General features: G+C 40.4%; 1 protein-coding gene across 3 annotated transcripts in view; it reads left to right on the forward strand.

The window, feature by feature from the left end:
• Positions 1-18133, forward strand: part of TOX (thymocyte selection associated high mobility group box) — a 276457-nt gene that overhangs the window by 122450 nt on the left and 135874 nt on the right. For all 3 annotated transcript variants that reach the window (XM_084619135.1, XM_084619133.1, XM_084619134.1), the window contains exon 2: positions 13562-13627. In XM_084619135.1, coding sequence (XP_084475261.1) covers positions 13562-13627 — 66 coding nt within the window. The remainder of the gene's footprint in view (positions 1-13561; positions 13628-18133) is intronic.

The following is an 18133-nucleotide window of genomic DNA, read 5'->3' on the forward strand; positions in this document are numbered from 1 at the left end:
GAAACCATTTTACATCATAAAAACGTTACAAGAACAGCTTTATCAAGGTAGTTTACATTTAATCACATTGTATTAAATTTTAAACATGTATTATTAGCTCTTTAACAATTGTTATAAAATTAACACAGTAAGGTTAATAAGTTGCATCGTATTGTCATTTTAATGCAATTAATGTAGTAGCTTTTTTTGTGTAAATTCCTGTTAAGATGCACTTCTGCATTTCCACTGACTCACTATTGCATTGGGCCCCCCTAAGACCATCAGCACCTGATTCCAAAGATTCGACACCACACCTGCACAGAGTATGTGACAAGGAGTAAGGGGGGCTTAGGATCAGAATCCTCCTTCAAATCAGGGGATGGATATAGAGCATCTGCACAGCTTGTGTATGGCTGTTACTACAGTTTCAAATTGGTAAAATTATCTATGGCCCACTATGCAATTCATATATCCAGGATTAAGCCGATGAATCCACTTGGTTATAGATTCACTGATTATGCCCTCACATTACCTTAGACTGCGAGCAAGGAGACCACTATGGATAGGGTTGCCAGGTGTTCATTTTTCGACGAGAACACCTGGTCAAAAAGGGATCCTGGCAGCTCCGGTCAGCACTGCTGACTGGGCCTTTAGAAGTCCGGTCGGCGGTGCTGCAGGTCTAGGATAGGCTAGTCCCCACCAGTCCTGGCTCTGCGCTGCGCCCTGGAAGCAGACGGAAGATCTGGTTCCTAGGTGGGGGAGCCATGTGGCTCCACGTGCTGGCCCTGCCCCGAGCACCGGCTCCGCACTGCCATTGGCCAGGAACTGCAGCCAATAGGAGCGGGGGGAGGGGAGGAGGTGCCTGTGGGCGAGAGCAGTGCATGGAGCCTCCTGGACCTCCTGCCTAGGAGCTGGACCTGCCAGCCACTTCTGGGGTGCAGCGCAGAGCCAGGACAGGCAGGGAGCCTGCCTTAGTCCCGCTGCACTGCTGACTGGGAGCTGCCCAAGGTAAGCCCGCACCCCAAGTCCCTGCCCGAGCACTGAGCCCTGCCAAACCTGGAGCTCCCTCCCACACCATGAACCCCTCATCCCTGGCCCCACCCCAGAGCCTGCACCCCCAGCCCAGAGCCCGTACCCTCTCGCACACCCCAACCCCTACCACAACCCACAGCCCCCTCCCACACTCTGAATTCCTCGGCCCTACCACCCAGCCTGGAGCTCCTCCTGTACCCCAAAGCCCTCATCCCCGGCCCCAGCCGAGAGCCCGTACCTCCTCCTGCACCCCAACCCCCGCCTAACCCACAGCCCCATTCTACACCCTGAACCCCTCATTTCTGGCTGCACACCAGAGCCCACACCCCCAGTTAGAGCCCTCACCCTCTCCTGCACCCCAACCCCCTGCCCCAGCCCAGTGAAAGTGAGTGAGGGTGGGGGAGGGGGAATGTAGTGAGCAGGGGGTGGGGCCAACGGGGCAGAGGGAAGGGCCTCATGGAAGGAGCGGGGCTAGGGTGTTTGGTTTTGTGCGATTAGAAAGTTGGCAACCCTAACCGCAGAGCTTGTATGAGAAGTAATGAAAGTGGGGACCTTTTGTATGTCATTTCTGGGGTCTACCCCTTCCAGAACAGCAGAACTTTGCCTTTGAATTTAGGGTCTTCTGCAACTGCAACTTGAGTAAGAGATTTCAGACCTTAATCTTTTCCTTAATATAGGTAATGTGACCCAAGGTTTTGTGTGGCAACTGTGATCAGTTGGATCACAGAAACCCCCTTGGAGGCTGCCAACAGATTGCCAAGACTAATTCTGCTCCTGCTTTCCTGCCCTGTCAGCTTAGGACTTCAGTGTCCTGCCTGGTTTGAGCCAGAACCGCTAGTCTGCTGCAAACCCAGACCCAGGTCTGAACCATGTCTCCTAACAGCTGTATGCTTAACTGAAAGCAACTTACAGAAGTGTTCCTGTCTTTAACACTCAGATGCCCAACTCCCAATGGGGTCCAAACCCCAAATAAATCCATTTTACCCTGTATAAAGCTTATACGGGGTAAACTCATAAATTGTTCGCCCTCTATAACACTGATAGAGAGGTATGCACAGCTGTTTGCCTCCCCCCCCCCAGGTATTAATACATACTCTGGGTTAATTAATAAGTAAAAAGTGATTTTATTAAATACAGAAAGTAGAATTTAAGTGGTTCCAAGTAGTAACAGACAGAACAAAGTGAATTACCAAGCAAAATAAAACAAAACATACAAGTCTAAGTCTAGTACAGTAATAAAAACTGAATAAAGATAAAACCTCACCCTTAGAGATGTTTCAATAAGTTTCTTTCACAGACTGGACACCTTTCTAGTCTGGACTCAATCCTTTCCCCTAGTACAGCCCTTGTTCCAGCTCAGGTGGTAGCTAGGAGATTTCTCATGATGGCTGCCTCCTTTGTTCTGTTCCACCCACTTATATATCTTTTGCATAAGGCGGGAATCCTTTGTCCCTCTCTGGGTTCCCACCCCCTCCTTCTCAATGGAAAAACACCAGGTTAAAGATGGATTCCAGTTCAGGTGACATGATCACATGTCACTGTAAGACTTCATTACCCACTTGCCAGCACACAGGTATACAGGAAGACTTACAAGTGAAACAGAGCCATCTACAGACAGTTGTCCTGGTTCATGGGAGCCATCAAGATTCCAAACCACCATAAATGGCCCACACTTTGCATAATTACAATAGGCCCTCAGAGTTATATTTTATATTTCTAGTTTCAGATAAAAGAGTGATACATTTATACAAATAGGATGACCACACTCAGTAGATTATAAGCTTTGTAGTGATACCTTACAAGAGACCTTTTGAATGAAGCATATTCCACTTATGTTATATTCACACTCATTACCATATTTTTATAAAATCATATAGAGTGCATCACAGCAGCATTCTGCACTACTCTTCTTGCGCCCAGATTAAGGACAAGTTTGGGGGTTTCTGCTAGTCAGGGCCAGTAGAGACAAAGCTTGTTACAAATTGTTTGTGTGGTGAGAAAGAGTGTACAGAATAGATGAACACTGACAAGGTAATAGTGCTAAGGAGAAATATATTGGGAGGGAAGACTTGATAATTGAGAACACTAGTTTGTCCACAGTGGAATGCTGAATTCATTTTGTGCAGGACACAATTCTGTGAAAAGACATTAGTAAACTAGAGAGAACTCTAGGGGGTTACAAATGAGGAAATGTTTGGAAAACCTAACCTATCAGGGGAGGTTAAAGGGATTAAACCTAGGCCACCTAGAGGAGAGAGAAGTGTGGATAGACAGTACATCTGTTGTTTAATGCATTCAAGTGTGTTACTAAGAGGAAGAGTCATTAGTCTCAGTAGCCAAAAGGACTGAAAAAAAAAGTCTTAAGATAAAGCAGTAAAACCTCTGAACAGTATGGACAATTGTGCCATGAAAGGGAGGTTGTGGAAACACCATCTCTGGAGATGTATCCAAGGCAAGACTTGACAATAAACCGTTGAGAATGCCTTAGGGAGAGTGAAAACTATTCTGTGATGATGCAGTGGATAGAGTTGATTGCTCAGGAGGTTCCTTCCAGTGCTAATATGTATGTTTCTTTGTCATGTGGTTGCCCCCTTGGGGAGCTAGTAGCCAGGGTGCTGATAACACCAGGTTTGAGCTGATTCACTGTGAGAAATGTACAGTTATAATAGGTCCAGAGTGTTCTGACCTGGAAAAATGATAAGCTGCAGTGAGAGAGGCTCCCGTTATTGGGGATGGGAAAGAGGAGGAGGTGAATATCTATCATCTTTAAAGCATTTTGGGAAAAAGATGACAGGTAAAACTAGAGCTTGATGTTTGACTCTGCCTCTGAAACAAAGGGAAAATAGAAAGATACTTGTATGCAGGGATCTTTAAAAAAAAAAGAGAAAACAAGACATCAAATGAATAAGTACAGTATTGTCACTGTCTTCTCAATGAACTATAGGCATAACAAATAGGAGCACAGCATCACAAATTATAAATAAAAGATGGCATGGGATATTTAACTCATAACATGGCCTACCACGCTGAAGGTCAGATTTCAACTTAGAAGGCATATAGAACACCTTGAACTATTTTCTTCAAAAAGTAGCAGTACAAATGATTTCAGTGCAAGAGTAGAGCTGTTGAAATAATATTAAAAACAAACAAATAGATGAAAACCTGCAAATATTTCAGTCACCATTTCCCCCCACTTTTAATGAAAAATTGGAAAATTCCCAACCAGCTTTACTTTTGATGATCCTCTTTTTATAACACAGAATAGACACAGCAGCAATCCAAACTAATCTACACTGCCCTAGCTCTGTGCCTCAATTCTTACCCTTACACCCCCCTGGTGAGGAGATGAGTCAAGTCTCCATGCCAGTTAGTTCTTGATATCCTTTCTGAGACTGCAAACGGGAGTCATTTGTTGTGGTGCTATATTTTGATGGGGACCCCACCAACAGTTTGACTGAAGGCTTGTCTACACTTGGAAATTTACCAAACTAGCTATTCTAGAATAACTCACCATGTGAACATCTTATTCTAGAGCAACTGTGTGATAGTGATTAATTTTGGTCACAACCAGCCTGGCCAGATTTGAACCAGGCATCTAGAAAGGATCAGTTACCAATTATTTGAGGTATCTAGCCCCTTGAAAATTACACTGCACATAAATATGAACTCAAGTGTTCTAAATAATTTGATTACCAGAAATTTAAGGTATTTTCTAGCCTGCAAGCCTTGCACATATTTATGGAATTAGGGTGCGATCTGACAAAGCTCTGAGCACTTTGGCCTGATCCTAACATTAAAGCACATACTTGACTTTAAATACATGAGTAACCCCTTTCACTTCAACAGGGTTATTTTCATACTTAAGGTTATGCATGTGCTTAAGTGCCTGGCTGCATTGGGCATGATCAGTACCTTGTATGATCAAGCCTGTATTCAGTTTCTTAAAATCAGAATTAAAGGAATTCCATACTTTTCTTTTCTCTCATCTTTTGTACAGGTAGCTGCGAAATATGTAGGCAGGACCCTCCGCTTACCTTACTGTGGTTACTTCTGATTTGCCTCTCAAGTCTCTCAATGGTATAAGAAGGTTGTTTCGGAAAATGGTTGAGTTTTGCTTATGCACTGTTTTGTTTTAGTCTACTTTATTTCCATGTTTCTCTTATGCATAAACCAGAAGCAGTTTGAGAAGCATTCTTAAGCTTTTCCTCAGGATCTGTATATCCCCTGCTTTCTCCATAAATAACACAGTGGGCCAAATTCTGTCAATGGGTCCATGCACCCGGCTCCCATTGAAGTCATGTAAGGGTATAATTTTTTCCAATTTGTGCAGAGTTCATTCTGTAAGGTCTAAGGAGCCACTATTTTGCTGTGACACAGCAGTGCTGTGGAAGCTAATAGAAGTAGCTGTGCTTTTTGCATAGTTACTTGTGTGTACTGCCCATCACCTCTCTCTTTGATTTTTAACTTTTTTCTATCTTTTCTTTCACAATTTACCACTTAAGAAAGGGTCCAGAGGAAAGAGGATAGAAATGGATGTTCGCAAAAATTACACTGACAGTGAAAATGGGAAGTTATCTCTGTAAGGCTCTGATTCTGCTCTCACGACCACAGACTTCAGTAGGGCAGAATCAGGCCCAACCCTGGGTGTGGCCAGGTGTTTGGGGTTTTGAAAAGGTCAGAAGCCCCAAAGTATAGTAGTTTTACTCAATTATTATGGAAAAAAAGTCTAGTTTCAGTGGTTCGGGTCTCTCTCTAGTGGATGGATATATCTATAATCTAGTTTGTATTAAGTAAAATGATAACAAAAGCCTTTGCCACGCCAATCTCTGTGTGCATATTTAACAGATGTTCTAGATGCAAGAAATAGTTTATCAAGACTGCAGTGCACTTTTTTTTATTTAACATTCAAGGTTAAAGGGAGCTGGAACCCAACTGAGGTAATTCACAGTTCATCCCTGCGTGCTCACTGTCTTCTATATACATTTACACAAAAGACTTATATAGTACCCCATTCTTGCCTGTGCTGTCTTTGATACAGTCTGCAATGTCTGGACTTTGCCATCCTTCTATCAGTATCATCCTACCTCTAGTTGCCTGCTGTGCTCAGTAACACATCCTCAGTGCTCTGTGTGAAGACTAAAAACTTCAAGGATCTGTCAGGCATTGGCACATGCATGCTCAAAGTGGATGGCAGAACAACACCCTCTGTCCACTTCTACATTGACTGTTATTAAGTGTACTGGAAATATAAAAGCTGTAGTGCAATCATTCAGGTTGTAATCACCATTGTATTTTAGATACTTAATCTGCATGCTTGAAAATGTACACTTCCTTGTTTTGGACTCAGCAGATGCTTGGGCTCCACACCCTTCCCATAGTGCAGGGGTGGCCAACCTGTGGCTCCGCAGCCAGATGCGGCTCCTTGTATAGGCGCTGACTCCGAGGCTGGAATTACAGAGCTAACTTTCCAATGTGCTGTGGGGTGCTCACTGCTCAATCCCCTGCTCTGCCCCAGACCCTGCTCCCCCTCCACGCCTTCCTCCAAGGCCCCAGCCCCTTCCCCCAAGCTTGCCATGCCCTCGCTCCCTCCCCCCACCAGAGCCTCCTCCGCACTGCAAAACAGCTGATTGCAGCGGGCGGGAGGCGTGGGGAAGGAGGGGAAGGCGCTGGGGGCTGGAGGGAAGTAGCAGATGGGGAGCTGCTGATGTATTACTGTGGCTCTTTGGCAATGTTCATTGGTAAATTTTGGCTCCTTCTCAGGCTCAGGTTGGCCACCCTTGCCATAGTGAGAGCAATAAATAGCAAGTTAGTTTGGGGAACAAGTTGGAAAAAAGCCTGGAGAACTTGTACATAGTGTCGAGGTACACTACTGAAGAAAATCTGAACAATTATATAAGTCATCTGTGAAATGATAATACATCTTATGAGTGGATGTGGCAGAAATTGTGTGCTTTTAGAAGACTTTAACACTTTTTTTTTCAACATTTGTTTGCATTGAAAATTATCTTTTAGTAAAGATTTTGAAAATGTGTGCTGTTACAACCTGACTTGGTACCACTCTGCATGGTCACCAGTCTGTAGTGAGTGGACCCAATTGCTGGGTCCCATATGCTTCTAAGTCAACTGGTTCTGGACAGAGTGGTCACTGTTTCTATCTCAGGGTCTAGAGGGCACACTGCCAGGCTCTAACCTCTTGTCTGATACCCTTTCCTGGTGCATGGGATACCCTTCCACAATCTATATGCTCTAGACCCTGAAACCAGTGCCTCAGACCCACGTCACCTAATCACTTACACACACTCCTGCAGAGCTCCACCAAGGCTGTGGGAGGTCCAAGCTTCTAGTGTAACAGTGTGGCTGGCAAGCAAGGAACACAAGCTTAGCAAAGGAATTTCTTAATCACAGAGACTTTACTCTTAAAAGCATTAGAGAGTTACAGATCTTTGCAAAATAACTAAAGTTCTGAGATGCACCTTCCCTTTTTGATTTCACTCTTTTTTAGAGTCCAAGGTCTGTTGGCAGTTCACGCTAGGCAAGTATCTGTTACCTTCTTTCTGCTGCATGTCACATGTGTGACAATGGTTGGCCCACAGCTCAGAGCAGCGTCCTGCTCTTACATCTCCTTTTTAAATATCTGCCTCCTTTTGCCATTGTTCCTCCGGGGCATTCCAGTTCACTCCCCCTGTCATGCTCACTCCTCCTGGAGGCCCCTTTATAGAATTTTTTTTTTCCTGGGGAGTGGGGCAGTAGTTGAAGGACAGTCACAGTTGATGGCCCTAGTTTGCCCTTCTAAAGGCTTCACTGTGATAGTCCTTCAGTGAGATTTCAAACAGGTTTCCTGGGTAGGGTGCCTCTCTGGAATGCATTAAAATAACCTGTCTTGGGCAAGTTCAGACGTGTGTTCAGCACATAATACAAAATGGAGTTCATAATTCAAAATGGAGTTTACACTTTGATACTGACATATCTACCTACTCTGTCACATCTGCCATTAGAATATTTTACCAATGTACCATAAGGATGGTTTTTCAACAGTGCAATAATGTGGCATTTACAGAGCAATTTTGTTTTTATCTTTAATGGTTTCCATAACAAGATCAACCTTTCCTTTAGCATAATCATTTGATGATTTCTGTTTGCATCCCATCTTTGCTTTAGTCTCATTATGGCATCTCTTAGTAACAGAGAATGTCACTCGTTGCTTGTCATTAAGCATCCTCAAACAATGCTGACTGCTTGCATTTGGTTTTTTTGTTTGTTTTTTAAAACCAAGTTTTAAAGCTTTTTCAGGATTAGTGGATTTTTGGTAATACAGGTTAGCAACAAAATCTACAAGCCACAAATATTAAAATTATGTATAAATCACTAGTGGATTATACATAATCTTTTATGCAGTTTTACACTATTGTGCTTTAAAATAAAAACACAATGAAAAGTGCTCACACTCTGTCAAAGAAAGATCTAAAGGTACAAAGGTGATTTAAAGGTACAATTTGAGCATAGATTTAAATTAATCATTCACTTCCAATCTTTGATGGAAGTTTCATATTTAGAAAGCATGATTGGAAGCATAGACTGGGAAAATCTGTAATGTATTCTGGAGAAGTCAAGACACCAGGTCCAGAGGCTTTCACATAATACCTGAATTTACTAACATACAATAGCTATAATCTACAAGGGATCTTCTCTATGCCCCTTTCCTTTTAGTCTCTCTGCCTGGGTAACTCATTTGTAAAATGGGTATAACAACACTTCCTTCCTTTCATCCTTTGTGTGTCTTGTCTATTTACATTGTAAGCTTTTCGGGGCAGGGGTATCTCTTAGTGTTTGTACTGCCCCTAACACAATGGGGCCCGGATCCTAGTTAGGGCATCTAGGCACGATCATGATACAAATAACAAGAACAGCAGCAGCCTTGCCAGTTTTTACTGCTGTTTTTCAGCTCCTTTTGGGCAGCAGTGAAATCAATAAGCACCAGCTCAGTTTATTCTGCTCCTGTTTGTGAAAGCTAAGAGCAGCGGCAGAGGCAGGCGCAGAGGCTATTCACTGAGGAGGAAGCCAAAAATGAGGGCTGAAATGAGTAACAGAATCACTCCCACCCTCTTGCAGCAGAGGAATCACAAAATGAGGAGAGAGGCAGAGGTGTGAAGTAGCAAAGAAAACCCCCACCCCCGTAGCAGCCAATAGGCTCTGAGATGGGGGTGTGGGGCGACACAGGGAGAAAGCTTCTTCTCTCTTCCAACAGCCAGTGTGGGTTGCGGGAGAGGGATAGAGTGTTAAATGCAACAGACACTTACTAGCTGAGGGTAAATGTGGAAGACTGAATCCCTTGAGCAGGGTCCAGGAACTGCACTCAGGTAAGAATACCAACACCCTCCCCTGTCCCAGCAGGGGACTCCGGGAAGCTTGGTTTCTCACCTGTATCGATTGCCCCAAGCAGTAATGTTCCTGCCTCTTGTATACACCTTGGTTTAATCCTCTCGCTATTACCATCGAGCATCTGGAACAATTTCCAGGCTTTTCTGGTGGGGAATGAATGAGAATGGGTATGTTGCCAACACTTCCCACAAATGTCCTGCGAGTGGTGTTGAACTGCATCTGAGGCACGAGTACAACTCCCAGGTTAGCTTTTTAATCCATTCTCCAACATCCTGAAAGGGACCCAACCTGATCCCGTCTTCCCACAGTTTGCAAACCTTGCTGCGTACATTCCCTTTGTCTTCTTTTTCCATTACTGGCCTCATACTTTGTTTCCTTCTACCCATGGTTGGCCCTAGGCATTTTATTGCCCAGGGTGGAAAATGTTTTTGGCCTTCCCTCCCCAGAAAACCCCAACAACCTCAATTTGGCACCTCCCCACTCCCATCCCCTGGATATCAATTTGGCAGCGCCAGCAGTTGGCACCCCAGGTGACCATCCTGATCATTTGCTCCAGAAACCAGCCCTGCTGCTACTGTGTATTTATTTGCAGCTTCTTCCAATTTCTTATATCCCATGAACCTTCTTTCTTTTCCTCCAAATTCCTCTGTAAAGTTAACTTCTTTGATGAAGCCTTCTTGCATTGGTGTCTTAGGTTGGTGCCCTAGGTTGGTGCCCTCATCAACAATGTCTCATCAGTTACTGTTGCTCTGTATTGTTTTTTTGCTAGTTTGATTACAATGCGTTTGAGACCCAGTTTTTTCTACACAAAAAACTGGTGTACATTTAAGGCCCTGTATAAATAATGAATAATAATATGACTCTGACTCTCACTACTTCATAATTAGCATGTAAAATAGCGTTAGGACTCTGGACATAAGTAGAAGGTTCCAAATGGCTCTCCTTGATGTCATTCTTCTATCAGTAATGCCCAGTTAATGCACAGGTGTAATTGGGTTCCCAACTTGTATACAAATTGCATTTCATAACAGCAGTCAGATACTTTGAATATTATGCCATATGTGTCTGAAAAGAAGCTACCTTCTGTACTGTACAATGGAAATTCCAGCTGACCATCTCATTGTGATAACTGGGAAGGAAGTTATATGTATGTTTTATTTTATAATCATTTAAATAAAAATCTTGATGCGCTTCCCTAATATATTAGTTACTGTTTTAGGTGACGTAGTGTTTCATAGTAGCATGATATGGTGTTCTTAGTTTGCTCTTACCCAAACGTCTCATGCAGTACCACTTTAATATGAAAAGAAATGTGAGGAGTAGCTGTTATTTTACATCAGATATTGTATTAGTATTCACTTTTAACAAATTAAAATTAATGGTTTTGAAATCTTCCCTTAATAGTACCAATGGATTTCAGAGCCAAGTATAAATCCTAGATGAAATGTTACATAATAAATATGTCTCACATATAGATTGCCTAAAAGCTGACTCAGTTAACTGCCTTCCTTTGCTTTTCATGTTATATCTGGACAAAAATATCCAGATTCTGAATGGTGCTTTTGGGTCTTCACAGTATGCACATTTGCTATAAAATCACAGCAGTTACGTCATAAGTGAAAGAAGGCAGAGAAGTTTAGGAAAAGTTCTTGTAGATTTAGTGTGATATGTAAAACAAGGCCATTTTGGTCAAGCGGGAATAAAGATCTTGTATTCTGAAGGGTCTTTGGGTCACATTTTAGCTTATCTGTTGACTCACTGTGTGACCTTGGACAAGTCACTTGACTCCTTGTGCCTAGTCAATCCAGCTGTACAGCTAGATAAAAGTAGGACACTTTCTGAGTTAAGCTGTGCTGGTGAAGGATGTGTGTGTTTATACATGTATGCATACTTTCATGCATATGAGATATCCATGAGCTATAAAATAGTACATGTAAATAGTACATAGTACACATGGTGAAGTTATGTAATGTTAAAGTTAATGTTGATTTCCATGGAGTTACGACTCTGTCCTGCAACTTACTGAGCACCCTCAATTCCTATGAAAGTGAGAGGGTAATGAAGTCCCTCAGTATTGTAGGGTAGGATCCTGCAGGATCAAACTTTTCATCAGTAAAATGGGCCCATCTGGTAAAACTGTATTTGGTAGTGGCATTTTCTGGGCACGTGCTCAAGCCATTAATCTGTCAGCTGTTGGGTACTCCTTTGTATTTCTGATTAGTTGTAAGTATGGGCACATACTCAGTCTGCTTCTATACTGTTAGACTGTGCTGTAGCATGTGCGTCAGATGTGTTCTATAACAGATGTGCTGCAAAAGAACTCCTCTTGTGAGACTCTGGATATATTGAGCTGTATACTACACATATGTCCAGCACGCAGAGTGGGCCAAATATATTTTTAAAAATCATAAATATTTTTGCCAATAAAAACTCCAGCTATTGTTTTCTATTATTTGTATTTGTGAATATTCAAAAATTCCTACATGTTTGTGGAGAATGATGATAAGTCCCGAAACATTTAGAAATTTTATGAAGTTTCAGGAATATTCATCTGAAAATTCAACCCAGCATGTTACGCACTATTTTAAAAATTTTCTATTTTTCATTTGTTGTTCTCTAGCATTAAAGGTTTCATCCACCCAATCCAGCAGAAACACCTCCATATCACTGATCAATTGCACACTGTGAATGACTAGTGATTAGTTGAAGGGAACAGTTTGCAAACAAACCGTAGGCTGAAAAGTTTTTGTCCTAACTATTCTTTGAATACTTACGAACAACTCAGTTAGCTCACAATTACAGTAAAGCTTTGGATGTTATATTTCCTGGAGCATTTTTGTACTGGAGTCTTTGCTTTCTATGAGACCACAGATATGTTGTTCAGGATACCTCTCTATGACCTTGTGGATGTATTGTGTATTACAGGTAGGATTTTCAAAAATGGTCAGTGTTGGCCCACTCTGCTCTCACAGAAGTTAATGAGTAGATCCTACTGACTTCAGTAGGAATAGGGTAAGATCAAGGCTGAACATTTTTTAAAAAATCCCGCCTTATGTAACTTGCCACTCTTTTTTGCCACATTATCAAAATAATGGCCCACTTCCAAAATATGTCACTCTGAGTATGCACAGATGGGGTCAGGTGAAAGTTATTTCAAACAGACCTAATAACAGCTGGAAATTCTCAGTTGATGATTGAGGGATGAGCATTCCTGCAGCTCTTCATCTCTATTCCAAAGTCTTGGAAAGTTTCTCCTAACTCTAGATTGCATACTACGACTATAATTACCTACACTGTAAACTTGTCACAGACATTTGAAAGAGTATGAAGAGAGTTCTGTGGGCACAGTGTCCAGATTACATGGTACAAAACAAGTAGTCTCATGCTTTTTTGTGGTGATACCTGACCAGCCTTATATTCTAGCTGTTTCATTCTATGTAGTCCTTCCCTTCCTAATCAGCTTCTCTGAGTCTTGTTTTTGTTACATCTAATTCTATTTTTAAAAGAAGAAAAATCAGTTTGCCCACAAATTCCATTCATTTTATTTGTTATAGTTTACTGAAGGGTAATTTCACAGTTATGTTTGTTCGTATTCATTTTATTTACACATCAAGCACACTGTCCACTTATGTCACCAGTTTTGTAAGTTCTGTATTTCAGATGTTCAAATGCCTGAAATTTGTCTAAGAATCTTCTTAATTTCTGATTTGGAGACATTTCAATAAGGTGGATTTTAATTTGTTTCGAAACTCCAAACTTGTTCTTGATCAAAATGTAAAGTTAGAATCCATTAAGATGCATTTTAGTACATTTTCCATTACCATCTTCCTCTTGTCAGCAACTGTGCAATTCACTTAGTACTTCATTGCAACCAACAGCAGAATGTATACATGGTGCACAAAATGAGCCATTTTGTTTTAAAACAGATTGCAGATGAAAGGAAACCATTCATTGCTTGCTTGCTTGCTGTAATTACTAGAGCACTAATTACTCCAAATCACTGACATCCAGGGTCAATAAGGATGACAACAGGAACATCAAAGACAAGATGCACACATGCAATTACAAGTCTTCCAAACTGGGCTATAATATTATTTTATGGTTACTGTTTTCCAGTTGATGCTGAAAAACATTCAAGATTGCTGAATGTTTACTATTATTTTATTCGCAGTTTGACGGGGACAACATGTATATGAGTATGACAGAGCCGAGCCAGGACTATGTGCCAGCAAGCCAGGTGGGTTAATTAATCTTCTCTGCCTTGTTTCAAATTGTAATTAAACAAATCCAAAGAGTTGCATTGCAAATGAGTGGCACTATCAGTAACTGCTGCAATCAGGAATAATCATAATTTATAAACAAAGCATTTAAGCCTTCTTTCCAGTTAATGAGATAGAGCTGATAAAACACCAGAGTTGGCATTTGTTGAAAGATACTACCTTGTTTCCTCTCCAGAATGCAAGCAGCTGTTTTGCCAGCATGATCTTTCCTAAACAGTTGTTTTACCTTCAGGAAATAAAGTCTTTACAGGTGCAGGTTATTTGTTTATCTGACTGCAGACAAGTTAATCATTATAAGCTACGCTATCACAAATAGCTTTAATTATCACTCTTAGCCCAGTTGTAGATGAAGAATTGCATTTTTAACAGAAATCGTATGGCTGAGGAATGTTGCCAAGGTTGCACCATTAGTGTTAGCATAACGAGTCTCTCAAAATCTAGTGCTGAGGTTTATCTTGCAGTCAAAAGAGTATAATATGGTCTACGTTGTTCCAAAATATTTTGAGTCCTTTTTATGGAGAATTTGCAAGGAACAATTTGTAAATTATCAGAACCCATTAAAATGAGGCATATGCCCACATGTTGAAATTTTTTTCATCTAAGTTACTTTCATTTTAATTTATTTTAGACTTGTAAAACTGAAGGATTGCCGTAGCTTTTTAAAAACAAAAGCAAAACAACCTGTGCGTGAGTGAATGCAGCCATATGCTGAGGGAGAATTTGAATTCTGATTCGGTTGTTACATTCCATATATTTCAGTCATTTTCAGTTCTGTGTCAGTGAATCATAGTGACAGCGGCACAGGCCCATTATTTAAGCTGGGGTCATAGGAATGCTATAAAGAATCAGGATAGTGGTTCATGTAGCCCAGTACCCATCTCAAATAGTGGACAGTCTGATACTCCTCTGCATGACGAAAACTATGGGCTTACATGGAGGTATCTTGTTAAGTGGGAAATTAGTTTGTTTGCATCCTGTCTGCACATGAGTTATCAGATAGATGGGTATAATCCCAAGGTTGAATGAACAGTCTTGGAAACTGACATGATACTGAGAGCTAAATATCTTTATAAAGTAGTGTTTTTAGATAGTCATGCTTATCTACTCAAATTTAATTTATAGGTTTATTCTCTTTCATTCTTTAACTATCTTTTATGTGAGCTGAGCTATATTGTCAGTCAAAAAGCCAGTCTTTAAAATGTGAATGTTCCCACCACATTACCTCCCTGTCTGCTGTTGAAGTTACTGTAAGAATGCTTTTGGAAGACTGAACTTTAAATTTAAGATTCTTGTATGATTGAACTCATTCAGCAAAGAACCCTCCAAGATCCAGAGGTAGTTTTGAATAGAATTGTTTGATTAAAAAATGAAAAATTATATTACTAATTTTTTTCTAACCATTAATCCAAAAACTGTACTGACAAGTTTAGTATTACTATTAGATTAAAGCAACCTAGTAGCATCTCATTTATGCCTTAAGGGTTTTGAAGTGCAAGGGCTAATTGAATTTGTTTGAAACAGTAGAAATACAAACTCTGTGAATGATTGCTGTTATAAAGCAGCTGCTACCTTTCAGAGCATCGTCTGTCTTATATAGTTTTGAATAAAGGATTGCAAATTCACATTATACATTAGAATGATTTTCTTCTGTTGATATTTATATACTTTGTGTGTGAATAGTTTGGATAATTTAAACTGAAGTGTTTAAAAATAACAGTACTAGTTTTAATCTTTTATGAAGCTTCAGAATGTGTTTACTAGGTGCTTTGTTTCTGTTCCAGTAATCTGATCTTCCACAAAAAAATCTTATCAAACAAACATGACATTTCTATAATTTAATTATGAAACTATGAATGGTAACTAGATAATTATCTTTTCATATTTTAACTTTGCTCTCTAATATTTCCTGAAACCCAATACCTCAAAGAATTCAGATGATAGTATGTATTGCAGAGTGAAATAAAGTTTAGACATCAAAATTGTGATGAATGATCTTGGAAAGCTGAACTTTGCACTCTAAATTCCTTTTGTTTACTGGAATGTGTTCATATTCAGGGAAACATCACCTTGTGTTATTGTAAGGGTTTTTAATCAATTTATCCCCTTTAGGCTAACATAATAAAAATCCAGCCATCAAACAGGAAAAATACAGTTTTGTTTCTTTTTCTACGTAACATCAAACATCTGCATAGCCTGGTAATCCAAGACAACTTGCCTCACAGCATCACTCAACAATTATCATTTCTGTTCAATTTTCAAATCAGTACATGCTTTGGGACTTATAGACTAAGTTGCTAAGTAGTAACATATGGCTCACTACTGTTCCTGTGATGTTGCTGCAAGCAAACAACATAATTCTATACTTGAAATGATTTTTACAGAAAGCCAGTGTTGGAACTGAGCCAGAAGTGTAAGTATAGAGTGAAAATTAATGATATTCTTTTAGACTGTCCCAAAACGGCTGTTTGGCACTGCTATCTCTGGATATATTTTATATATGTATGTAAGTATTGTATTTTTGGTTATGATATACTCAGTGTAGGATTGCACATTGCAAGCAGCTTCTAAATGAGTTATACCGTCCATACTAGCAAACATATAATAAAGCTACATGACATTTTCATTGCTAATTGCACTTCAGTCTGAGAATATTTACCATTTTAAAACAAAGCTATGCCAACTGCCCTGCACAGCAAATTCTTACTAGCATATTGTGTTCTATGCATGTAATTGGAATCATGGAGACAAATTGTTCGTCATATAAGCCCTCCTCATATAATTTGTGAGTCAAATACAACACAATATAAAATTACATAATTTCTTTCCAGACACAATACATAATATTATATAAAACTCCATTGCACAGAGCCCTCTGAGCCTTTGTAGTTTGCCTGGGTTCCATGGACATGAATGGTAAAGGGGGCAGCTGTATAGACTACACACAGCTGCCAAATCCCAGCTTCTCTCCCAAGTAGTATAGTTTGTGACTTGTGGCTGCATTAACCTCCACAGCCCCAATGGGAAGAAAAGAGAGGACCAAATCCAGTGAGGAATTATTGGCTGCATTGGGAAATCATTCCTGTTCCCCATCCCAGCAGTTCCATAACTCTTATTGGCAGAGTGTGAGTGGATCCCTCTCCTATATACTGGGTCTGATTTTCTGTTTATCTTTTTCATGGTAAAATTGTTATTTTTACTTTATTATTTAGAGAGGGCCTATCAATGGAGCTGCAAAAGGTCTCCTCCTAAGTTACACCATTTTAGTTGCTTCTCTCCTGATGCTAATTCTTAAGAAAAATACTTATGATTTATACACAGAATAATTGTTTAAACAGTATGATCAAATCTCATAATTGGATCAATAATCTCACTATGTTTTGTGTTTACACTGAACCCTGTAGGTGCCTAAACTCCATCAGCAGTGTTTGGCCCAGTGCAGAGACAGTCTAATCTTTGCTAAAACCAATAGTGATAGGTACTTTAGATGTACAATAGATAGACTGATCCTGTTTGTGTGTTAATAAAAACTTCCCATGCCCCTTCCTGCTATATTATTATTAATGTGTATTCTTGATATTACAGTAACACCTTGGAGTCCTAGTCATGGATCAGGGCCCCATTGTGCTGGGCACTGTACAAACAGAACACTGACCTGCCTCAGAGAGCTCACAATCTAAGTATTAGACAAGAGACAACAGATGGCTACACACGGACTGGGGGAGTGCAAGGAAATAATGGACAACATTGGTCATCATAATAAAAAGTTATTTTGGTTCACCAGTGGCCTAACACACAGCTGTAGACTTACCCATTACTTCTTATTTCCTTCTGTTCTCCCTAACTTCCCCTAGGGGGAGCTAGTAAGTCACTTGTTGCAACGTAGTTTAGAGTAAGGGAAGTTGGGTTGGATAATAGGGTTAGGTAGTTGTGGGCAGGAAGACTGGTGAAATTATATGTTTGCCACTCCTCTCCTGTGGAGGGCTAGGTTTTCAGGGCACCATTTTAGGTCCCCACATGAGGTATGGTTGTTCATCACAAGATCCTCAGAACATTAAGATAATCCTGTTAATGCTATAGCTGATGGTGCATCAACAACTGTGTTTAAAAGAACAGAAAAAGTGTAGTTTTGATTTTAGGGGCTAGACAGTATTATTTTAGAGATTTTTTTAGTGATTTTAAAAAAAATTAGCTCACACATTTAAAAAGCTGGAAACCAGAATAGCTCTGAAAAGAACACTTGTATGTGCTTGGGGACAAAATCTACCTTTGGATCCCTGTGTAGAGCCCCCATTGAAGGATGTAGGAGATGTATGCACTATATGTGCATTCAAGGATAGAATTTTGCCCTTAGAATTTTTTCCATATTTGAATACCTCAGGTTTCTTAAAATAACTAAAGTGACTAGAATAAATTATGGACTATTGGTCTTCAAATTAAGGGCTTTTTCAAATACCACAGAAAGG

The sequence above is a fragment of the Lepidochelys olivacea genome (genome assembly GCF_965140295.1).
Source record: "Lepidochelys olivacea isolate rLepOli2 genome assembly, chromosome: 2".
Lineage (NCBI taxonomy): Eukaryota > Metazoa > Chordata > Testudines > Cheloniidae > Lepidochelys > Lepidochelys olivacea.